Raw genomic sequence first — 22,295 nt, 5'->3', positions numbered from 1 at the left:
AACCTAGCCTACAGACCATAATATTTCGTTCTCCTATTGGACAGCGCCCACCAGGCGCCAGTGTCTTACCCCCTAGAGTCAAGTTGAAAGCTACTGACACGACATGTCTATACATGCCCTGCCCTGCCCAGGGATACGGCGACAGAAATGAGATGGGCACTAGATTATCCCCCGTACATATAAATATGGCGCAGGTGGATACAGAAGTAGTTCAGTCTTGTTCAGTTCAGTCCGCAGTCCGTTCAGTTCGAGTTACCCAAGTGAAGCCTCACCCACTATGCAACGTGCGGTGAAGTGGGCCCGTATTGCCCCAAAATAGAGTCGTGTTTTATCCTAATACGTTTGTTCAACGTATCGTTCGCTCCTTACTAGTAAAAGCCTTCATTACGAGTCAAAGACCACGTGAAGTGAGTAATTGTGCGTCTAAATAGAGCACTTATAGCCGCGTGCGAATAGGATAGTATTAACGTCAAGTTCAACTGTGAACCACCGCGCACCGGAGGATATCTACACCGGCGCCAGCAGAGCCCCTTTCCGGCAGGATTATTATTATTCTTATTGCTTTGACCAGGCTGTTGGAGCGGAGGAAAATCGTCTACACCCACTGCTGTGGGACCTGCCCGTGAGGACATCATTCGAGCCTGTCTCTATTGGACCAGAGGCTGACCGGTTCCACCTGTGCGGCGCGCACACTGGGATTACAGCGGCTGCCCTTTCGTCCGCTGCTCCAGGGAGTAATACCGCCCCCCGAGCAGGGCTTGTTGAAGCTCCGTGGAACCATTGACTTTGCATTAGAGCATTGCCTCCCCCTGCTGGCTTACAACCGGTAGTAACCCCCTTACCAGTATCTCCAGCTATCTCCCCAGAGTACCAGAGATATAATTCCTAATATTCATTATTGATTTGCCTACGCACATTCGATTTGCCTTATAAGCGCATTCAAGTGAAGTATATGTACCCTTTGCTGCTAATAAATACTTAATAATTACTTTGTGTGGAACCGATTTCATTGTGGAGGTGTTCTCATCTGATATACTTGTGTACGGTATGGCCAGTATAATGTACATAAGACGGTAGTGGTTTAATGATACCAATACTTGATTAATACAGTCAGGGAATTGTACCCCTCAGTTACAGTAGTGTTTTAGCTTGTAAATCAGAATGTTGTGATTAACGGTATCAAACGCTTTTTATAAATCGATGAAGATCATTTGTAATAGTGTGGAATAATGTTTAATAGTGTAATAGTGTGTAATCATATAATAGTGTGCGATAGTGTCATGGTGTAATAGTGCGGAATAGTGTATTTATATTTACATTTAGTCATTTAGCTGACACTTTTATCCAATGTGACTTACAAATTGTGAACAACAAGTCAACAGGAGGTGTGAATGAATGAATGAATGAAAACTTTATTTAACAGATTGCAGAATGGGTACAATACAGTACGGCTCAATACATACAATTGTTAAGGGAATGCAGACCTGAGAAAGACGTTTGTCTTGTTTCCATCAGGGTCCCCCATTTTCAATTCATATAGACATTTATGACATACACAACATACATATAGGTATTTAGTACTGATACATTTGTGACATAAACGGTATTTAAATATACAGTACTGTTACCCCTAGATCCTGACAGAGTATATACATATGATGGGGAGGGGACTGTACATTAGGAGGGGGTGGGTGGGTGGGAGAGAAATATACATACGGCGGGGAGGGAATATATACATGCGGTGGGGAGGAGACTGTCTATTAGGAGGTGGTGGGGGTTTTGGACATTTACGGTGGCCAGTTTCGAATTGCAGCCTCCCGTAGGTGCTCTTTAAGAGCGGTTTTGAATGTGGGCAGGGATTCACATTCCTTTACAGCTTTGGGTAGGGCATTCCACATTGTTGTGGCATAATTGCGAAACGTGTTTAGTCCCTTGTTTGAGCTGAATCTGGGTTTAACATGATTTGTTGAGCTTCCTCTGGTGTAGTGGTTGTGGTATTCACTGACCTTTGGGAAGTATTTTGACATGTACATGGGCACCCTGGTCGTATAGTGTATCTTGTAGACCAGGCCCATTGCAAGTTGCTGTACTCTGTCGTCTACTCTAAGCCATCCTAGGTTGTCAAAGTGGGCAGGGGTGAGGTGGGTTCTGGGGTTCAGGTCAAGTAGTAGTCTGACCAGTTTGTTTTGTGATGTTTGTAATTTAGTTTTAAGCGCCTTTGAGGTGCTTTGGTACCATGAGGTGCACGCATAGTCATAGTACCCTTGAATGAGTGCTCCTGCCAGAGTCTTCAGGGTATTCTTGTTTACCAGAGAGGAGATCCGGTACAAGAATCTAGTTTGTTGGTTGACTTTTTTTATTACATTGGATGCCATTTTGTCACAGGATAGATTTGCCTCTAGGATGGAACCCAGGTAGGTAATTTCGTCTTTCCTTGTGACAATATTGTCACCCACTGTAACTGAGAAGCCGTCGGTCTTGCTGAGTTTGTTATTTGAACCGAAGAGAATGGACTCTGTTTTGCCCATGTGTAATGATAGTTTGTTATCAGCGAGCCATATGCAGATTTTGCCTAGTTCCGAGCTGAGGGTTTTTTCAACCCGCAACTTGTTCTTGTCAGAGACCAGCAGGGCTGAGTCGTCCGCAAACAGGAACAAGTTGCAGTCACAGGCTGACGACATGTCATTTGCATAAATTAGGAAGAGTAGCGGTCCTAGTATGCTTCCTTGTGGAACACCACAGCTTACTGTGAGGGGGGGGATAGAGTACCGTTTACCTCTACCATCTGTTCTCTCCCCTCCGGGTAGGATTGCATCCAGCTCACTGATAAGCTATCAAAACCAATTGCTTTTAGCTTGTCCATCAGAATGGAGTGATTGACAGTGTCGAAGGCCTTTTGTAGGTCCAGCATGACCATGCCACAGTATTTGCCCGCGTCCACCTCTTGTTTGATGTGGTCGTTCAAATAGAGGAGGCATGTGTCAGTGGAGTGGGACGTTCTGAAGCCAGATTGGAATTCGTAGATTAGATTTTTTTAGCCAGGTACTTTTCGACCTGTTCGTAGACTATTTTCTCCATGACTTTCAAGATGGAGGTAAGAATAGAAACAGGGCGGTAGTTGCCTGGGTCTAATTTGCTGCCCTTTTTGTGCAGAGGGGTCACTCTCGCAATTTTGAAGTCCTTGGGGACGTGCCCCTGTTTTATAGAGAGGTTTATTATGTGTGTGATGACTGGGGTGATGGCGGCTGCTGCGTCTCTGAGGAATTTGGAGGGGATGTTGTCATGGCCAGTGGCCTTGTTAGGTTGGAGGGCGCTACATTTTTTGAGTACCTCATCGGTTGTTACCATTTCAAGTTTGAAGTCGTCTTTGTGGACCCCTAGGTTTTTGTAGTATGCTACTATGTGTTCTACCCCATAATGCCCTGAGTGGGAGGGTAGTTTGTTTACCAGTGTTGTGGCTATGTTTGTGAAGAAGATGTTTAAGTAATTGGCTACATCCAGCTTGTCTGTGATGAGCGTGTGGTCCGTCTTTATGTTTATGTTTGAGAATCTTGTTTTAAGTTTTTTACTGCAGCCTAGTTGATTATTGAGTAATTTCCAAAGTTCGCAGGGTTTGTTTTTGTTTTCCTCAGTTTTGTCGTTGATGAAATTTCTTTTTGCGGTTCTGATCATGGTGTTTACGTCATTTCTTAGTCTGTTTCTTTGAGTTTTTAGTTCAACCATGTGGGCTTGGAGTTCACTGTTTGAGCTTTTGGAAAGCTTTGTCTGACTTTTATGAAGTTCAGAGCATTTTTTGTCTCTGTTTTTCATAGCGGCCAGTATTTCAGTGTGCATCCATGGCTCAGCACGATTTTTAACCCTGGTGGTTCTTATGGGTGCCATGTTGTTGAGTATTGCTGTGAATTTGGTTTTGAATCCAAGCCATGTTTCTTCAACCTGTGTACCACTGAGTTCATCTGACCAGTCCAAGCTCCCCAGTTCTAGGTTAAAGGCCTCTCTAGAGTAAGTTTTGAGGTCTCTAGATGTGACTGTTTTGTGACAGCCGGCCTTCTGTTTTAGCTTTTTGCGGGTACAAAAAATCATATAATGATCACTTAGCCCGCATGCTATCACCCCTTTATTGGAGATCATGGACTTGTCAGAGGTCAAAATGAGGTCAATGGTGGTTTGTGTCGAATCACATACCCTTGTGGGTTGGGTGATTAGCTGGCTGAAACCGTGCAGATCAGAAAATCTACTGAAGGCCTTGAAGACGGGTGCTGCTTTACGCAGCATATCCGTGTTCCAGTCCCCAATAAGAATTTTTTCTACCCCCTCCACCCCAGCTAAACACCCATCAAGTGTGTCATAAAAGCCACTCTGTTCTGGCGGTCTATAGATTGTGCCTACTAGTACTGGTTTCACCCTGTCTAATAAGATTTCAATCTCAACAGTTTCAATTTCATCATGGTTAAGGTCAGTACGGTTGATGTATTTGGTATCCTTGTGTATATACACACAGACACCACCTCCATACTGGTTTCTATCCCTCCTGACTATTGAGTAGTTTTCAATTTCAATCTCTGGATCCTGTACAGATGAGTCTAATTTTGTTTCTGTGAAACACAATATGTTAGCCTTACCGTTTAAAAACAACTGTTTGATTTCAGCCAGTTTAGGTCTCAAAAAACAAAAACTCAGAGCGTGTTTTTATAGTCACATATTTGTCATGTGTAGGTGGGTTTTCCAGCAAACTCACCACTCTCGCTGCTGTTGAATTCGTAAGGGCTGCTACCACGTAGTAGTACTTGGTGGCATCCGCGGTAATATCCCTGAGAGCGAATTGGGCTTCGGCTTGTGCGAACCAAGCGCTGGCACTCTGCGCAGCTTGAGTGAAACTGCGTTCAAAGTTCTGCGATCTGCGTTCTGTTGTTCAGTTGACATGTGCGATATAATCTCCGAAATACGTCCAAGGGTCACAAATGTAGGAATGCAGTAATGATAGCGTAGACGGAGTCGTGTTCCGATGCAAAAACACTAGTTTATTACGCACAAACAACACTTCCATTCAACTTTCACTCGTCTGTCTCTCTTTAACTACGTCATCCCCCGCTAAGGGTCATGGGAGATGTAGTAAACACCACAAAAGGCTAGAATGCCGTGAATTATGTCCCAGTAAGTAGCCACTACACGCAAATCATTAATCATACATCCAAAATAGCATACGTTTATTATTATACACGATGATGATACAGAAAATTACAGAAAAAATGAAATGCATGGCAAAAGTAGCATTTATTTTCAGTAATTTAGAGACCCCCCAAAGATTCACAAATCATGTTTTCAAGGGAGCTGATGTCTGATCTAAGATTCTAAGGGAGCCATGGCTCCCACAGCTCCCCCCGTGGATCGCACCCTGAGGGGGGGTGCCTTTTGTCCTGGCCCCGGCCCGGGTAGACTAGCTGGCATGGCGGGGCCAGCCGAGCTAACCGGCGGGTCCTTGGTGATCTTGATGTCCCGCGCCGCTCTCCAAGTCTGCTGGGGCTTCGGTGAGGGTATGTCGCCGCTTGCTGGTCGACTGGTGCAACTGCTGGCTGAAGCGTCAATTTGCGTGGATGCTGTTGATCTCCGGCGCCGGTGTGAGGAGCGATGCCTCGCTGTTTTGTCCCCGCAACGTGCTGGGCGCCTCGGTTGTGAACCCCGGTTCCTTCCCTCTCGCTGTGGCCTCTCGTGGGTTCTTTTGCAGAGGTGGTAGAGGAGGAATGTTGCCGTTGATCATGTCGTTAGCCGCCGTCTGTGTGGGTAGCAGTTGATCGGTTGTGCTGGCGAAGCTGGCTGCCGCTTCTTGGGTCAGCAGATCTAACTGTAGTCTCTGGTTCCGTGTCATTACGAGACCAGGGTTCTGATGTATGTCACCCGACATGAGCAGATATAATAAAAACATTGATCTCTTATTACACTTGCCTGTCGGGGGTAATTTCTTTCGTTCGGGATTCGCCGTCAACAGTCTGTGAATAGTTGCCGCTCCAATAGTCGGATGTTTACTCTCCGAGCCATTCAACAGGTAAAAGTCACAATGGGACTGTAGATTTTTGCTTTTGTTGCTTTCCACCGCCGTTTCCTGACGATTCTGTGCTGAATTCAGGCACACGTCTGTAATCTATAGTATGGCGAGCAAGAAATGCGCAAATATTCCTGTATATCGTCTTTTTGCTGATTTTTGTTGTTGGTTTCCATGGGAACAGCAAGAGCTGGATATTCTGCAACCGTTCATGTCGAGAGCCGGATGCAATGTGAGTGTACAGTACATCTCTGGCAGCTAAGGGTCAGTGGATACAGTTTGTGAAATAGTGTTGAACTTGAGTGTTACACTGTGCATAGTTGTAAAGACATGATATGTAGTAGTATAATGAGAGAAACATGGTAAGGTACATAATAGTAAAAGACAGTAGGTTATTTATTTCAGATATACTCGATTCAGTGTACTAGTGTGCTAGTGTCACAGTATATACTAATGTAATAGTGTGTTGTAGCAGGGAGATCTAATTTCATTGGTCTATGTTCCCCCCCGCCCCCTACGCTTAAGTCCTACTCGAAAATAAATGGATGCCGCCTGGTGGAGATTTGCACTCTACTGAGTGTACCTTTCTAGGTACATTTAGGCTAGCCAACTATCCTGAGTAATGTGCATTTCTTGTCCCAATTAGCCTATTAAAATGTGAAAAGCCATCTATAAATGTCTGTCTAGAACCAAAATAATGACCAGGTTGCGTTATATTATTCCCCCTGCTAGCGCCTGCCACTGTTTTGCGAGCAGAGAAACTAGGCTAATACTATTGTTCTGTTTGCTTCTTTTGTATATCCCCATCCCCTTCTCTTCCTGACTTCCTTCACGTGAGCCCCCTGTAGTATTATGATAAGGCCTTCTGTTGAGGGAAGGAAAACCACAAGAATGTAACACACATCAGTCATGTCTGTTGCTGGAGTGGAGCCACGCTAGGGTCTCAAATGCTTTGGCAATATTTCATTTAATACCCTCTTTACACTACTGACCCAGGTTAAAAATGCCGTTGCATATCCGGTATAGAATTAATCATGATAAATTTCCACAGATGTGCTTTTGCCTTTTCACCTACGATAATTGTTGCACTGCAGAGAAAAGTCACCGGGAATCAGTGGATATCCTGCTACAGTTGCTGTATCTTGTGTGACAAAAACAGATTAACATTAGACCTTTGTTTCAACAACATAATTCACCCCTATGTACAGTATATCCTTTCTCCTGGGCTTCCAAGAAATCGCAGACTATGGCTTATATTGATGCTCTTTATTTTATCATTTGTAGCCTATATGCATTTATTGGAACTATTGCAAGGTCTTGTCTCGACTCTTAAAGAGATTAGCAGATGATCTTCAGTAGGCATAGCTTCCTCTTCTGCAAGATTAGATTAATGTAAAATGATTATGACAACACTTGTTATATTAAAACTTCATTCTTAAGCCTATACAAGTGAGACGATCGATTTGCACGCTATTGATTGATGCACTTTTCAGCACCACAGTGAAGGACAGCTCCAATTTACGATGTACCTTTGCAGATGTACCTTAGGCAACGGCTAAGGTAGAGTCTGGGAACATTTTTGAGAGAAGCAAGTTCCTTTTGAAAGGTCCTTGGAAACCTTCATTGAACGTTAAGGTACATTGAAACTGGGAAACCCAGCCCTATATTAGAACATGTACCCATATCACAGTAAAATCACCATGGTTACTGTCATAGTGTCCACAGTAATCTAATCTAAAACTACTGTAATCAGTATTATAGAATACAGTACATGTGAATTATACTCCCCTGTAGTCATGTTCAGACATATAACTCACATTAAACTAATTTAACCTGTTGACTACCACATGGTTAACCTTCTGTAGTGTGGTAGTGAAAGGTTAACCTGTAGTGTGGTAGTGAAAGGTTAACCATCTGTAGTGTGGTAGTGAAAGGTTAACGATAGGTTATGTATATAACCTAGTTATATGAGTACTGGCTAAGCGTCCCGCTCTTAAGCCATACCGAGATATACCTCATCTCATGTACCTAGTGTACTCCATCAACGAATAAAAACCAAATACACCCAGCACCTGCCAGGCCCCGCCCTAGTGACGTACTATATAGTACTAGGCGTGGTCACCACTCACTCTTCCTCGGAAAATCCTCAGGGCACGCTAAGAGCGGGACGCTTAGCCAGTACTCATGTAACTAGGTTATATACATAACCTATCGTTATATACTCGTACTGGCATCGCGTCCCGCTCTTAAGCCATACCGAGATATGGGGTAGAGCGGACGCGAGGCCCGACAAATGCACCCCCTGAGGACCCGTAAGCCCACATCAGGGGGGAGGGGAGTCCCGTCTTCCTACTCTTCCTAATGAAGAGGGGGCGGCAGTCAACTCCACCCAAGTGCGAACAAGAGGGAACTAGAACCTCTTGAACGCACAGCACAGGCGGAACCACGTGTGACACAACACATTGTGGCCCACACCCACACACGCCTGCTACCCCACCAAAGGACGGGAAGCAGGAGAGGCCACAGACCTCAGAACCGCCTGGGAGACAGAACCCCCGGTCATGTCCATGAGGTAAAACCTTACGAAGGGACCCGGTGAGGACCATGAAGCCGCAGCACAGATGTCCTCCACCAAGGCCCCACCCAGGAGAGCGGCAGAGGCTGCCACCCCACGAGTGGAGTGCGCCCTGACGCCCCCAGGGGGAGCCAGCCCGGCCAACGTGTAGCAAAGGGCAATGCCCTCGCACAACCAATGGGACAGGCGCTGTTTCGACAGTGCCTTACCAGCACAAGAGCCACCGTAACAGACAAAGAGCTGATCGGTAGCCCTGAGTACGGCTGAGGTAAACCCCCAAAGCCCGGACCGGACATGACAGGTGAAGGCCCGCCTCCAACTCACTAGAGCGGAAAGAACTCCGGATATTTTTAGGCACGAAGGCAGGATTAGGCCGCAGAGTGGCACCGCAATCGGAACGAAAAGACAGGCACCGAGAGAGCACAAAGCTCACCCACGCGTTTAGCGGAGGTGACGGCCAGCAAGAACGCGGTCTTGAACGACAGCTGTTCCAACGGCGCTTGCTCAAGAGGCTCAAACGGGGCCAAGGACAACCGACGAGGACCAATTGAAGATCCCAGCTCGGAGCCAAATAGCGTTTTACCGGCTTAACGCGTCGAGCGCCAAGCAGGAAACGCCTCACAAGAGGGTGGCTGAACAAAACAACACCCTCAAATCCCTCATGATAAGAGGATATAGCTGCTGCATATACCCTCACCGTCGAGACCGACAGTCTATCAAGGAGAGACTGAAGGTAAATAAGGACAGCATCCAGGGGGCAGGACACCGGGTCCCTGCCCCCCACCTTACACCACTCTTGGAACATACGCCACCTACCCGCGTAAAGCGCGACAGTGGAGGGAGCATGCGCATTCCGGATGGTGTCAACCACAGAAGGGTCCATCCTCTCCAGACTTACCCTCTCACCAGCCAAACCATCAGGGGTTGGCATATCACCGGGGGCTGAAACAGCGACCTGTGTGCTTGAGAGAGGGCCCCCGCCGACCAAGGAATAGGCCACGGCGGGGCTACCAGTAGCTGGATCAGGACCGGGAACCACACCGCTGTGCCCCGGTCCGGCGCAACCAGGATCACGGTCCTGCGCTCCCTCCGTATCCGCTCCAACAACTGACTCAACAGATGTATAGGGGGAAAGGCGTACAGAAGGCCGGGCGGCCATGGAAACATCAAGAACCTTCTATGCGAGGTTTGATGCTGGTAATAACAACACCAGCTCACAAGCCTCGGCAATGGGGGGGGGGGGGTCGGCTGCTGATGGAGGCGCAGTGTTCAGGGTAACAGAGCATGAGGTGAGGCGGACCTTTAAAAAAGTGAATATCAGGAAGGCAGCAGGTCCAGACGGCATCCCCGGCCGCGTCCTAAAAGTCTGTGCCGACCAACTGGCCCCAGTATTCACTGACATATTTAACCTGTCCTTAGAACAGGCTGTCATCCCCACCTGCCTGAAGAAGTCCACTATAATCCAAGCCTGCTTGCCTCAACGACTACCGCTCTGTAGCTCTCACCTCCATAGCCATGAAGTGCTTCGAGAAGCTAGTAAAGGGCTACATCTGCTCCTCCCTCCCCATCAACATGGACCCCCTGCAATTTGCATACCGCCCCAACAGGTCCACGGAGGACGCCATATCCCATGTGCTGCACACAGCAGCATCACACCTGGACAAGAGGCAGGGGAACTATGTGAGAATGCTATTCATCGACTACAGCTCGGCATTCAATACCATAGTCCCCTCCATACTCATAGCCAAGCTCAGGGACCTGGGCTTGGGCTATGACCTCTGCCAGTGGGTCTTGGACTTCCTGACTGGCAGACCCCAGGTGGTGAGAGCAGGCAACTGCACCTCCTCATCCATCACCCTCAACATAGGGGCCCCCCAGGGCTGTGTTCTGAGTCCCCTCCTCTACTCCCTGTACACACACGACTGTGTGGCTCAGCGGAGTAGCAATACAATCGTCAAATTTGCTGACGACACAGTGGTGGTGGGCCTGATCTCTGCCAACGACGAGAGGGCCTACCTGGAAGAGGTCAAGGTCCTGGCGGGATGGTGCCAGGAAAACAGCCTCTCCCTGAACGTCAGCAAAACAAAGGAGATGATTGTGGACTTCAGGAGGTCGGGGGTCAAGGACTACAGCCCCCTCAGCATCGACGGGGCACCGGTTGAGAGAGTCAACAGCTTTAAGTACCTCGGAGCCTACATATCCGAGGACTTGACATGGACCACACACATTAACAGTGTTGTGAAGAAGGCACGACAACGCCTCTACTTCCTCAGGCGCCTAAGGAAGTTCCAAGTCAGCCAGAAGATCCTTAAGAACTTCTACTCATGTACAATAGAGAGCATCTTGACCGGCAACATCACCTCCTGGTTTGGGAATAGCACTGCACAAGACCAAAGCAGACTACAAAGAGTGACACGTTCAGCCGAACGCACAATTGGAGGGGGGCTCCCCACCCTCCAGAACATTTACTACAAGCGTTGCAAGGGCAAGGCTAAGAGAATCATTAAAGACTCCAGTCACCCGAACAACTGCCTCTTTGAACTGCTGCGGTCAGGCAAGCGATACAGGAGTCTCAAGGCGAGCACAGAAAGACTCAGAAGAAGCTTCTATCCCCAGGCCATCAGGCTGCTAAACGAACAATGAATGAACACTACACAACAACAACCACCAAACGCACATAGCACACACATCCACACGCACACACTCACTTTAAACAAACACACTGTAGCACCCACTCCACACACTTATAGCACACACCCACTTTAAACAAACACACTGTAGCACCCACTCCCCACACTTTATATTTATGGATGAAGGATTGCACTACAACTCGTACACCTTACTGTAAATTGTACCTAAAATTGTACCTCATCCCATTTCTGCTTTGCACTAGATAGTACTGTACATTAGTACACTGCATAGTATTGTGTATTGTATATTATATGGTAACTCAAAACATTGTACATATGTCTATACCGAACACTGTGACCTCATTTTCTTCTTCTAAATTCATGCTATATTATGTTATTATGTTATTTGATACTATCTTGTCTAGCACAGTCTCTGGAGCGTAACAGTAAGAAGCATTTTGTATGAAAGTATTCTGTACTTCTGTATGACAACTATTAAAGAACTTGAACTTGAAGAAGGCATCCACCCCCAAGGGGGGATGATCTGCCCAACTGACCGAGAACCACAAGGGGCACTTGTGAGATTGTCTGCTCGCAAACAGATCCACTGAAGCTTCCCCGAAGCGATCCCAGATCTGCCTGACTATATCGTGGCGCAGTTTCCACTCGCCGGCACGAGGACCGCCCAGAGACATCATATCCGCACCCACATTCTCCTTCCCAGGGACGTGGAGCGCCCTCAGACTGTGCAGCCTGTTTAGAGCTGCCCATAGCCAGAGTTCGACCGCCGCCCAGTGCAGGCGGATGGATCGTGTTCCACCCTGCCTGCTGATATACGCCGCTGCCGTCATACTGTCCGTTCTGATCAGAACGTCCTCGCCTACCACCAGGTGGGCGAACCGTCTGAGGACCAGGAGGACCGCCCTCAATTCCAACACATTGATGTGCAGGGTAGACCGGGCAGCATGGATCGTCCAGCTGCCCCCCACTGCGTTGGACCGACACGTCCCTCCCCAACCCGTGAGTGAAGCGTCGGTGAAGACCATGACATGTGAGTGTCTGCTGCCCATGGGGACCCCATTGGTGAGGATACCAGGCCTCCTCCAATGGGCGAAATCCCCCCATATCGACAAAGGAACCGTCAACCGTTTCCATTTGTCCCTCACAGAGTCTATTCTCATACTGGAGAACCACCTCTGTATCCTCCTCATGAAGAGGAGGCCAAGAGGGACCACCGCGTGAGCAGATGCCATCATACCGAGCAGGCGCATCACTTGCAGCGCCGCGACCGTCTTCCCAGGACGGAAACCCCCGAGCGCATGGAGGATAGACACCCTCCGTTGCTCCGAGAGGGTTACAATCATGGGCCTTGACCTCAATGTCAAGCCCAAGTACTCCACCTGTTGACTGGGAAGAGGCGTACTCTTCTTCCAGTTCACAGCAAAACCCAGCTTGGTGAGGAATTCCACCACCAGCCTGGTATGAGACCTGGCGACCTCCTCCGACCGGCTGAGGAGCAGAATGTCATCGAGATAGAATAGAATTCGTATTCCCTGACGATGTAGAGGCTCCAGCGCAGTCTCTACGCACTTGGTGAATGTGCGGGGAGCCAGAGAATAGCTGAACGTCAACCTCTGGTCTTCGTACGCTACGCCCTGAAACAGGAACCGTAGGAACTTCCTGTGAGGAGGGAAAATCGGGATGTGAAAATACGCATCCTTCAGGTCTATGGAGGTGAACCAGTCTCCCACTCTGACAGCAAGTAGCAGATGTTTGATGGTCAACATTCTGAATGGTCTCGCCACAATCAGACGATTGAACGTGGACAGATCCAGTATAGGTCTGACCCCTCCCGTTTTTTTGGGCACCAGAAAATAACGGGAGTAGATGCCTGACATCGCGTCCTCTCTCTGGACCACGACTACGGCCCGCTTCGCCAACAGAGATTGGATCTCGTCGGCCAGAGCTGTCACTGCTGCTGACCAAAAACATGCAAAATGTTTTCAGCGTCGGCTGGTCCTGTAGCCCCACTACCCGACGCTAATGTGGACAGAAAAACAGTCAGCTGAGCCACAACACTGGCCGCCGCTAAATTCCATCCTGCAGCAGTATAGCTCTCATCAGTCCATACTGCCACCCACCGGGCCGACTCGCTCTCAAGCATCGGCTTCCGGGTGGGACACCGTCCAACCCCGCCGGGGCACAGGATCGATGCTACCTGGCTACTTAGCCACGGCACACCCGCCCTGCACCCCGTTGTCAACCCATTTACCCGTAAAAAGGGTAAATAGGACTCAGCAAAACCCCCCACATTAGCTACCGACTGACCTTCATCAATGAACCGGTTAAGAGGAGGGAAAAGCGGCAACATCCCACGGCGGGGAACATTAGAACAGTGACCCAGCATTTCAGCATTAACGTTAGCATTAGTGTTAGCAGCACGCTCCAGGATCGCTTGGAAACCGTCCACTTCAGGGGAACGTTCACCAAAACATCCCGCCCCTGGCGCCGACACACAACTCGGTTGTGTAACAAAACAACCAGCATTACTAACACTAGCATCAATGCCTGATGACACAGGGCCTACCTGTGTATGAGCCGGCTCGATATGCAAACCTTGCACGCTGTCCCTCGATCTGCTGCCACAAGACGAGGAAACATCAGAATAGACCTGACGTGTCGTTGGAACATGCCCGAAGATTCCAGGGGTAAGCAAATCTCCGGTAAACACTCAATATTACGCAATTTCTCTAAACTTTTCATATCAACTAGTTGCATAGGGTGCACGCATCCACTATGATGGAAACGAAAATAGAAGAAGAGTGAGTGGTGACCACGCCTAGTACTATATAGTACGTCACTAGGGCGGGGCCTGGCAGGTGCTGGGTGTATTTGGTTTTTATTCGTTGATGGAGTACACTAGGTACATGAGATGAGGTATATCTCGGTATGGCTTAAGAGCGGGACGCGATGCCAGTACGAGTATATAACCTTCTGTAGTGTGGTAGTGCAAGGGTTAACCTTCTGTAGTGTGGTAGTGAAAGCATTAACTCTTTGTAGTGTGGTAGTGAAAGCGTTAACCCTGTGTAGTGTGGTAGTGAAAGGGTTAACCCTTTGTAGTGTGGTAGTGAAAGTGTTAACCCTTTGTAGTGTGGTAGTGAAAGAGTTAACCTTCTGTAGTGTGGTAGTGGAAGGGTTAACAGGCGCCTACAAAATTGGCCATTTTCGTTTTCGTTTTTGAGGACTGCATACTTTTTTTGCAAACCAAAACAACATACTTTATACTTATAGCACATGCATGAGCCTGGTCTCTTTTGAAAGATGACATTCTGAAGTAACATAGGTCTGAACTTGAGTTGTAAAAAAACGTGTTACTCAAGTTTTTCTGTAGTAGTTAGTAGTCCAGAGGTAGTATTTCCCCAGAAGGTGGTATGGCTTACAAATCCAGATGGAGCCATAGCCTGAAGCCTTATGTAGTACATATCCAACTTTCATAAAGATCCATTCAGAAATGAGTGATTAGTAGTGATTTTGGTAAACTGTGTACAAAGAAAAACTCCGTTTTTTCATAGACTTCAATTCATTTGGCTTCCTGTTAAATAATTTAGTTGTTCGCCTAGATAACTGATTCACACATCCCCACATGGGGTATCATTGGAAGCCACACTCATTGGCTACAACGATCCACAATCATTTTCGAGATCGGATCTAGATTGATGGAACTACTGCAGCCTGAGTCTGGAGTGGTATTTTGCGCAATACCGTGTACTTTGCACAAGCCTCAAATACCGGCATGTAACTCGAGATTTTGTCGCTATCGACAGGCAACAAATAAGCCTTCAATTCGATATATATATTGTATTACAAAATACAATATACAAAATATGCACACCCAAGCCACTAGGGGTCGCCAAAGTGCCGGTAGCAAAAAGTCAGAAAAACGTCCCATATGAGGGACGTTGCAGCTTAAGAGGTTGGGGACATAGTATGCATCTTTTCAACAACTGTATACGCCTTTCTTTGAATCTGTATGTTTCTTGGGTTTGTTGCGAAGAAACTAAAACAAGCTTAAAGGAACACGCCAACATTTTGGAACATCTCCAGAGAGAGACAAGAAGATAGATACCAGTTTCCTCTCTGCTGCTATCTGGCTGCACGGTATCTGGCTGCACATTAGCCGAGCTTAGCACAATGACTGGACACAGAGAGAAAACTGGTATCTATCTTCTTGTCTCTCTCTGGAGAAGACGGTAAGCTCATTTCCCAAAATGTTGGCATGTTCTTTAAATCTGATTGTACTTGTTTATTTCCCAGCACCTCTTTCTTCCCTTGTATGGGAACAGCAACACACCACACATTCTATAATGTCCTCCACTGCCTGGCTACCCCGAGAGTGTAAAGAAAACTTTTACCAACTGGACAGTACATTAGGTAGGCAGTGTTCCTGACTCAAAAAACACAGCTGCTCGATTAATCAAAAGCTAATTAATTGCTTGTGTCCTCCCCTTGTGACATCACCAAGGGCAATAATTCAGAGCTCTTTTAGGCTTGTTAATATGAAGACTTGGCCAAACGGCAAAGGGGTACATGTCACGTCCCCCCAGAGCCTAAATAACATCGCAGGCAAATCCACACAAAGACCAAGCAAGACCCATTCTATATTTAATATTACCCCGCGAGACGCGAGGCCGATTAAAACCTTCTTGTACTCTTGTCATGTGGGGGACTCGCCCCTGGGCTCCGTGGTTCAAGAAAAGCCCAATGAAAGGATGTATGTTGGCGGAACACGACGACCGTGTAGCTATTGTACTTTAAGTGTAATATTTCTCTACAGTGTATGTGTTCTCTGGTAGCAATTAGCCCGGCGAGACTTAAGATGTTTTTACATCTAACGCTGTCATAGAAAAGGGACTTCAATGTAATTTCTAAACACAGTCGAGATCTTTAGCGAAGAAGTCGGGGCAAATACTGACTGCTACTTAGAGAACCGCTGCAGGGACGTAAGGGAAATTGGAGCATTTATTAGGATATTTTCTCCCTGTGAATTTCTCTCATTAAATATAAGCGTTGGATTAAAAATGCAGCCGATGCATAGAACATGAGGGGTGTTCAGTAAAGTGAATTCTGTCTCACGTTTGTTTGCAATGACTCTAAATCATTTATTTTCAGTGAGCTAATATATGTATTTGTAATTATCTGATCTGACTCCAGTTATGTAGGAGAACAAGGTTGAGAACGGATCACTGGGATTCTGCGCCAAAGAGACACACACATATCACCTCCTTCTCCACGTGGCTAAGCTGCCAATAATAGCTGAGACAGAGCAATATTTGGCAATTTGTTTGGCTTTTCTTTTAGACATTGCAGCAATTCTCAGACCGGTCATGGTGCATTTGTGTACATGGCCAAGACTTCCGAACACAAGTACACTATATCTACACCTATACCCAAGGTCAGCCATCACACTGAGCAGTGGTTGGTATTTGATATACTTGTCCCGGAAGGCCTGGTCCATGTACAGATCAAAGGTACAGCCTACTTCTATGACCAGCACCTCTCCGTGGCTGGTGTCAACAAAAACAACGTCCGGTGTATTTGGTATGTTAGCAAAAACATCGTTGGTAAGGCCAAACCACTCTGGTTTCACTCTGGCATGTTTGTACATTGCTGCACTAGATGGTGATATGTTCCGTACCACATCAGACACAATGTCCACAATACGGTCATGACGAGCGATGTACAGGTGTTTGTATGCATTACATCCGTTTGTTATGTGTGCAATGGATTCTAGGTGTTGTGAATCCTGATGGTTTAAACAGAATGGACTGTGAGTTTGAGGATACCAAGTGGACAGATTGTATTGAGTGGGTAATACCTGCAGTCTTGCTTTGATGGTCAATTTTAAAACATCCTCACCAACAGCAGCGTTCTTATACACTGAGTGTGAGACTGAGTGGTCAGCAAACTCCAAACAAGCTAGCTTTCCCTGTAGTCTGAGTCCACACCAGTGCTGCCTGATCTCAGACTGCTTCATGCTAAGCAGAACCCTCCTTGCAGAGTCTCTGTGCAGTTCGACAGTCTATTCCTGCGGTGTTGTGATGTTGGCCTTCACAACCACACAGGGGTCTGTGATAAGTTCATCAGAGACAGGGACACACACACACACACACACACACACACACACACACACACACACACACACACACACACACACACACACACACACACACACACACACACACACACACACACACACACACACACACACACACACACACACACACACACACACACACACACACACACACACACACACACACACACACACTTGTCTTATGCATGAGCCTGTTTATCATTTAGATGTGTGAAAGGGTTTCGACGAGGGAAAGGCGTGCGCACACAGTTGTTTTTTTCATTGGAGTTTATTTCTGTCATCTTTCTTTTTTTCAAGTTCAAAATGTATTCCCATGAATTATGGTGTATGTACTGTGTGTGCACAACCCTATAAACTGTAAACACACACACACAGACCAAAGAATTCTAACATAAATCACACACCTATACACACACATATACACACACACACACATATACTGTGTATATATACATGTGCACTCACACGCACCCCCTCAACACACACACACACACACTCACACACACACACACACACACACACCAAATAAATCTAACATACAGTAAATCACACAGACATACACACAGACACACACAGACACACACACACACACACACACACACACACACACACACACACACACACACCCCCTCAACACAAACATACACACGCAGACACAGAGACCCACTCGCAGGGACAAGTGGGTACCAGGTACAGTGTGGTACCTCTGTTCTTCTGCTCCACAGCGAGCTGCTTCTCCAGCGTCTCCCGGAGCTCCCGCTCCCTGAACAGCTCCATCTTCAGCTCCGTCTTCTCCAGCTGCACCTGCTTCTCCTGGGCCCGCGCATTGTCAATCGCCACTTTCAGCAGCCCCTGAGCACGCACACACCCACACACACACACACACACACACACACACACACACACATGAAGACACACACACACACACACACATGAAGACACACACACAAACATGAAGACACACACACATACACACACACACACATGAAGACACACACACACATACACACACACACATAAAGACACACACACACACACACACATGAAGACACACACACACACACACACACACATGAAGACACACACATGAATACACACACACACATGAAGCCACACACACACACACACACACACACACACACACACACACACACACACACACACACACACACACACACACACACACACACACACACACACACACACACACACACACAGACACACACAGACACACACAGACACACACACACACACACACACATGAAGACACACACGCACACACACAAAGATGTAGATAGCACGGGGGAAGGAGAGAGAGAGAGAGAGATGTGAGCTATTTAAGAGCTTCAGGATGAAGTGACAGCAAGCAACGCTGAAAGTATGTCACTGGCGCAGTGCTTTGTACTGATAACACTGCAGGACAACACACACAGGAAGGTATGTTCTTTTTAGCTCATATGTCTGGATTCACCCACTGTTGTAGCATGTGGCAACGAACTACCCAGCACCTTCCTCCCCTGTGCAGCTGGCTAATGTCACACCAGTGACGCCAAATGTGAATAATATTGTTAAGTAGCAAACTGTTCTGCCTCATTATGTCTTTCAATATTCCTAAAGATAACTGCGAGGGACCCCGTCACAAAGAATAAACTCACGGATAAGAATAATATCGGAAAAACATTTAGTTTCCGATCGATTTTAATCATCGAATATTGTCCGACGGTATTTGAGTTTTGTCTGACCCCCTTTGGGCCACGGCTGCAAAAGACAAGTCGAGGTAGCAAGCCTCAGGGCCAACCCCCGGGAATAACCCCTTGATCCGCAAGAGCTAGCTCGGGAAACAAGTACGCTAGCAAAAGAGAGACGCTTTGAACTTTCTCCTGTAGGTTCACTTGAATTGCCACCATCTGACCTGAACCCTCGAGGCCCACCATGTAGAAGGGCAAGTGCTCTCTCTCTCTCTGTGTGGCTGGAGCCAACCTCTCCTCCCTGGCAGCCTGAGGCCTCTTCATTAGCTCATCTCGTTGCCCTTTCATACATTGCTTATACTGCAACTCGAGCGGAGGTGGGGCGGGCGGGTGGGGCGACAATTAACACTTAATTTGCATCGTAGAATCGAGGCAGCGGACGTGATATTTTACGGCGATATTACGCCGTATTTGTAAGCTCCTCGCACAAGACGGCGTGCGCGAAGACTACGCAGGACGGATATATCGCGTGACATATCAATCACATCACTCACGTCGCTGACCGAATCGCGAGGCGCTTCTTCATCAATTAGAAAACTCACTAAACGGCACGCGGCGGCCACTTTCATAACAATTATTCCCCATCCACATGCAATTATACGGAATGCAGTGGGCTATATCTTTCTAATTGTTGATTCCTCGTGACCCCGATTTCTACTAAGTTGCTCTATCTTAATTTTCTGCTTGGTTTCATTTTGTTGATATGTATATAAATATTCAAGAGCGTGGATCATTATCAGCGATGACTTAGTGGAGTGTTGGGAGCTTGACAGGGTTTAACGCGCGGCTTTCTAATTACCGCGCGGAACCCGGGAAGAAGCAGGACTCTCGATGGCAGCGGTACAAGTGCGATGAGAAGGGCAGTGCTGCAGTGTACACATCATTACACTCCGACAGAAGGGGAAAATACATTCATCTTTCTGACTCAGGTTGTTTGCGTTAAAGCCTAAATGGCACTCTGAGGACTCCGGGTGTGGATTTATGTCTGTTTCACTCTTGTTGTGGCTTAGTTTAGTGCCGTGGGCGGTTGGGTCATGGAGGTTGTGTCGGACCAAAAGACATTTATGAACAGTTTCCATGGTTATGTATTAGGGCTGTCCTAATTAACACCTACATTTTTTCCCCTATTAATTTGAAAACCGTAATGCGTAAAAATAAATTATCCGCATTATCCTTTTTGACCTCTACTGCTTCCCATACAAGTTTGTTTATGTCCGTGATCACTCTGAAATGCGAGCCAGGAAAATAATAAGGGACCAGTCATCCAGTCGTCCCCTGAATGTCTTACTTCATTAGACATCGTTTCTGAACAGACTAAAGCAAGTTGTACAAACGTTGCAGTGATGAGCGGTCTTTCACCGGCGAAGCGACAAGTACGAAACGGTACGCAGGTCGAGCTACGTCACGCTGTTATAGCGCTAGCAGTGTTTCCAACAGATCTATATAATAATCCCAAGGAGCCGTCTGCCACCAAATACATTGTGGAGAACTTAATGTATTCAGAAAATGGATCAACGTTCAACGTTAGTGAGGACTCCTGTGACAGACTCATGATTACTTTCCTTAACCATTCCTTCATTAACACATCTACCCATGCGTCTCGCTAAATATTTGTATTATTGTTAATTGCAATAAAATCAGAGCCTTTCATGCGATTAATACATTAAAAATCATTTGACAGCTCTATTATGTATATATGTTGCGGCGCCGAAACTCTGGAACAAGCTTCCACTAAACATAAAATCCGCAAGCACTCTACGGACTTTTAATGCTCAAAACCCACCTTTTCATAAAATAATCCTTGAGCTAGTTTTTGTGTTGTCGTATGACAGGTGTATTATGTCCGTCTGTTCTCTGTCTACTTGGTTGGCCTGCATGTATTTTTTGTCTGTTTTCTTATTGTTTCCTGTCTTTCAGTCTTTCTTCTTTCCCGGGCTGCGCCCCGGGCCGATGTAACTATTGGTTGAGGGGCGCAATATAAAAGAAATATATATAAATAAATGTATCATATCATATCATGTTAGCTTAGCCTCAGATAGTCTGTATCAGTGGGTAATATTCCACTGGTGAAAGAGTTACAGAGACGGATGGATATAGATTTATGGTAATATGGAGAGTCTCAATTGGTGAAATCCATCTGTGTTAGTGGAGGTACAGGCTGCACTGGTGAAAAGGTGGGAGACGGGGTCTGAACTGGCTACAGCCTAGCCTGTGTGTGTTAACAAGGGCTGCCTGGACTGGAGTGAAGCCGGTGGCTCTACCTGTATGTTGGTGAGCAGAGTCTCTATTGATGACAAGCCTTCTGGGAACAGGAAGGGTGAAGGGAAGCCAGGAGGTAGAGCCTGGCCAGCCAGCGACAACCTCTCATAGCTGTCTCTCGCCGTCGGGGTGCACATCGGGTGGTCGTCTGGAGATTAAGAATTAAGAAAAATTCATTATTCATTCATATTAGATTAGATTAGATTAGATTAGATTCAAATGTATTGTCATTATATATGGTACAGTAGAACGGAAGCAAGTTTGCCATGCAACCAGAGTGCAAATGTAACCGTAAAGTGCAATAGTAATATACAATGTACAGATGATTACACTGGGTGTACAATATATGAATTAGTACTCCTGTGTAAATTAGTGTAGTGCTAATCAGATGTCGGTAGAGTTGTAGTATTAATATGTACAGTGATACAGGTATAAGTCAGGTAGTAGTCATACTGGCCAGCAGCATAACTAGTAAGAGTAGGTAAGGGATATGTACAGATATAGATATAGCATCTACAGATATGTAGGATTATCTGCAGGTATGTACAGAAAGATGTGGATATATACAGTTATACCTCAAAGGTAAGTAATTCATACAGTGTACAACTGGTAAATAAAAGGTTCACATTTATGATTCATTTATTGATAGAAGAAGCACAATGGCTCTGCTGACACGTTGACCCTGACTCCGACTGGCCAATAGCGATGCCCGGATAAATATCGATCCGCCCCAGCCAATCCCAGCTCCCGGGCTCCTCCCAGAAACACGGAGCCGGCGCTCTGGGCCCTCAGAGATCCCCCCCCCCCCCCATATTGTTCCTCTCAAGGCCTGAGTGCGCACGTGGGGGGTTAAACAATATCAACCGGGACATAAATCCAGCTTTTCCCA

At 46.7% G+C, this 22,295-nt stretch overlaps 1 protein-coding gene across 1 annotated transcript in view; it reads right to left on the bottom strand.

The window, feature by feature from the left end:
• Positions 1–22,295, bottom strand: part of dachd (dachshund d) — a 129,559-nt gene that overhangs the window by 23,101 nt on the left and 84,163 nt on the right. Inside the window, exons 8-9 of the mRNA XM_084311471.1 lie at positions 21,409–21,554; positions 18,104–18,251 (exon numbers count right to left, since the gene is read on the bottom strand). Coding sequence (XP_084167597.1) covers positions 18,104–18,251; positions 21,409–21,554 — 294 coding nt within the window. The remainder of the gene's footprint in view (positions 1–18,103; positions 18,252–21,408; positions 21,555–22,295) is intronic.

Source organism: Notolepis coatsorum, assembly GCF_963971535.1.
Source record: "Notolepis coatsorum genome assembly, chromosome: 3".
Taxonomy (NCBI): domain Eukaryota; kingdom Metazoa; phylum Chordata; class Actinopteri; order Aulopiformes; family Paralepididae; genus Notolepis; species Notolepis coatsorum.
Note: the sequence above shows the minus strand (reverse complement) of the source record. Positions and strands in the feature narration are given on the sequence as shown.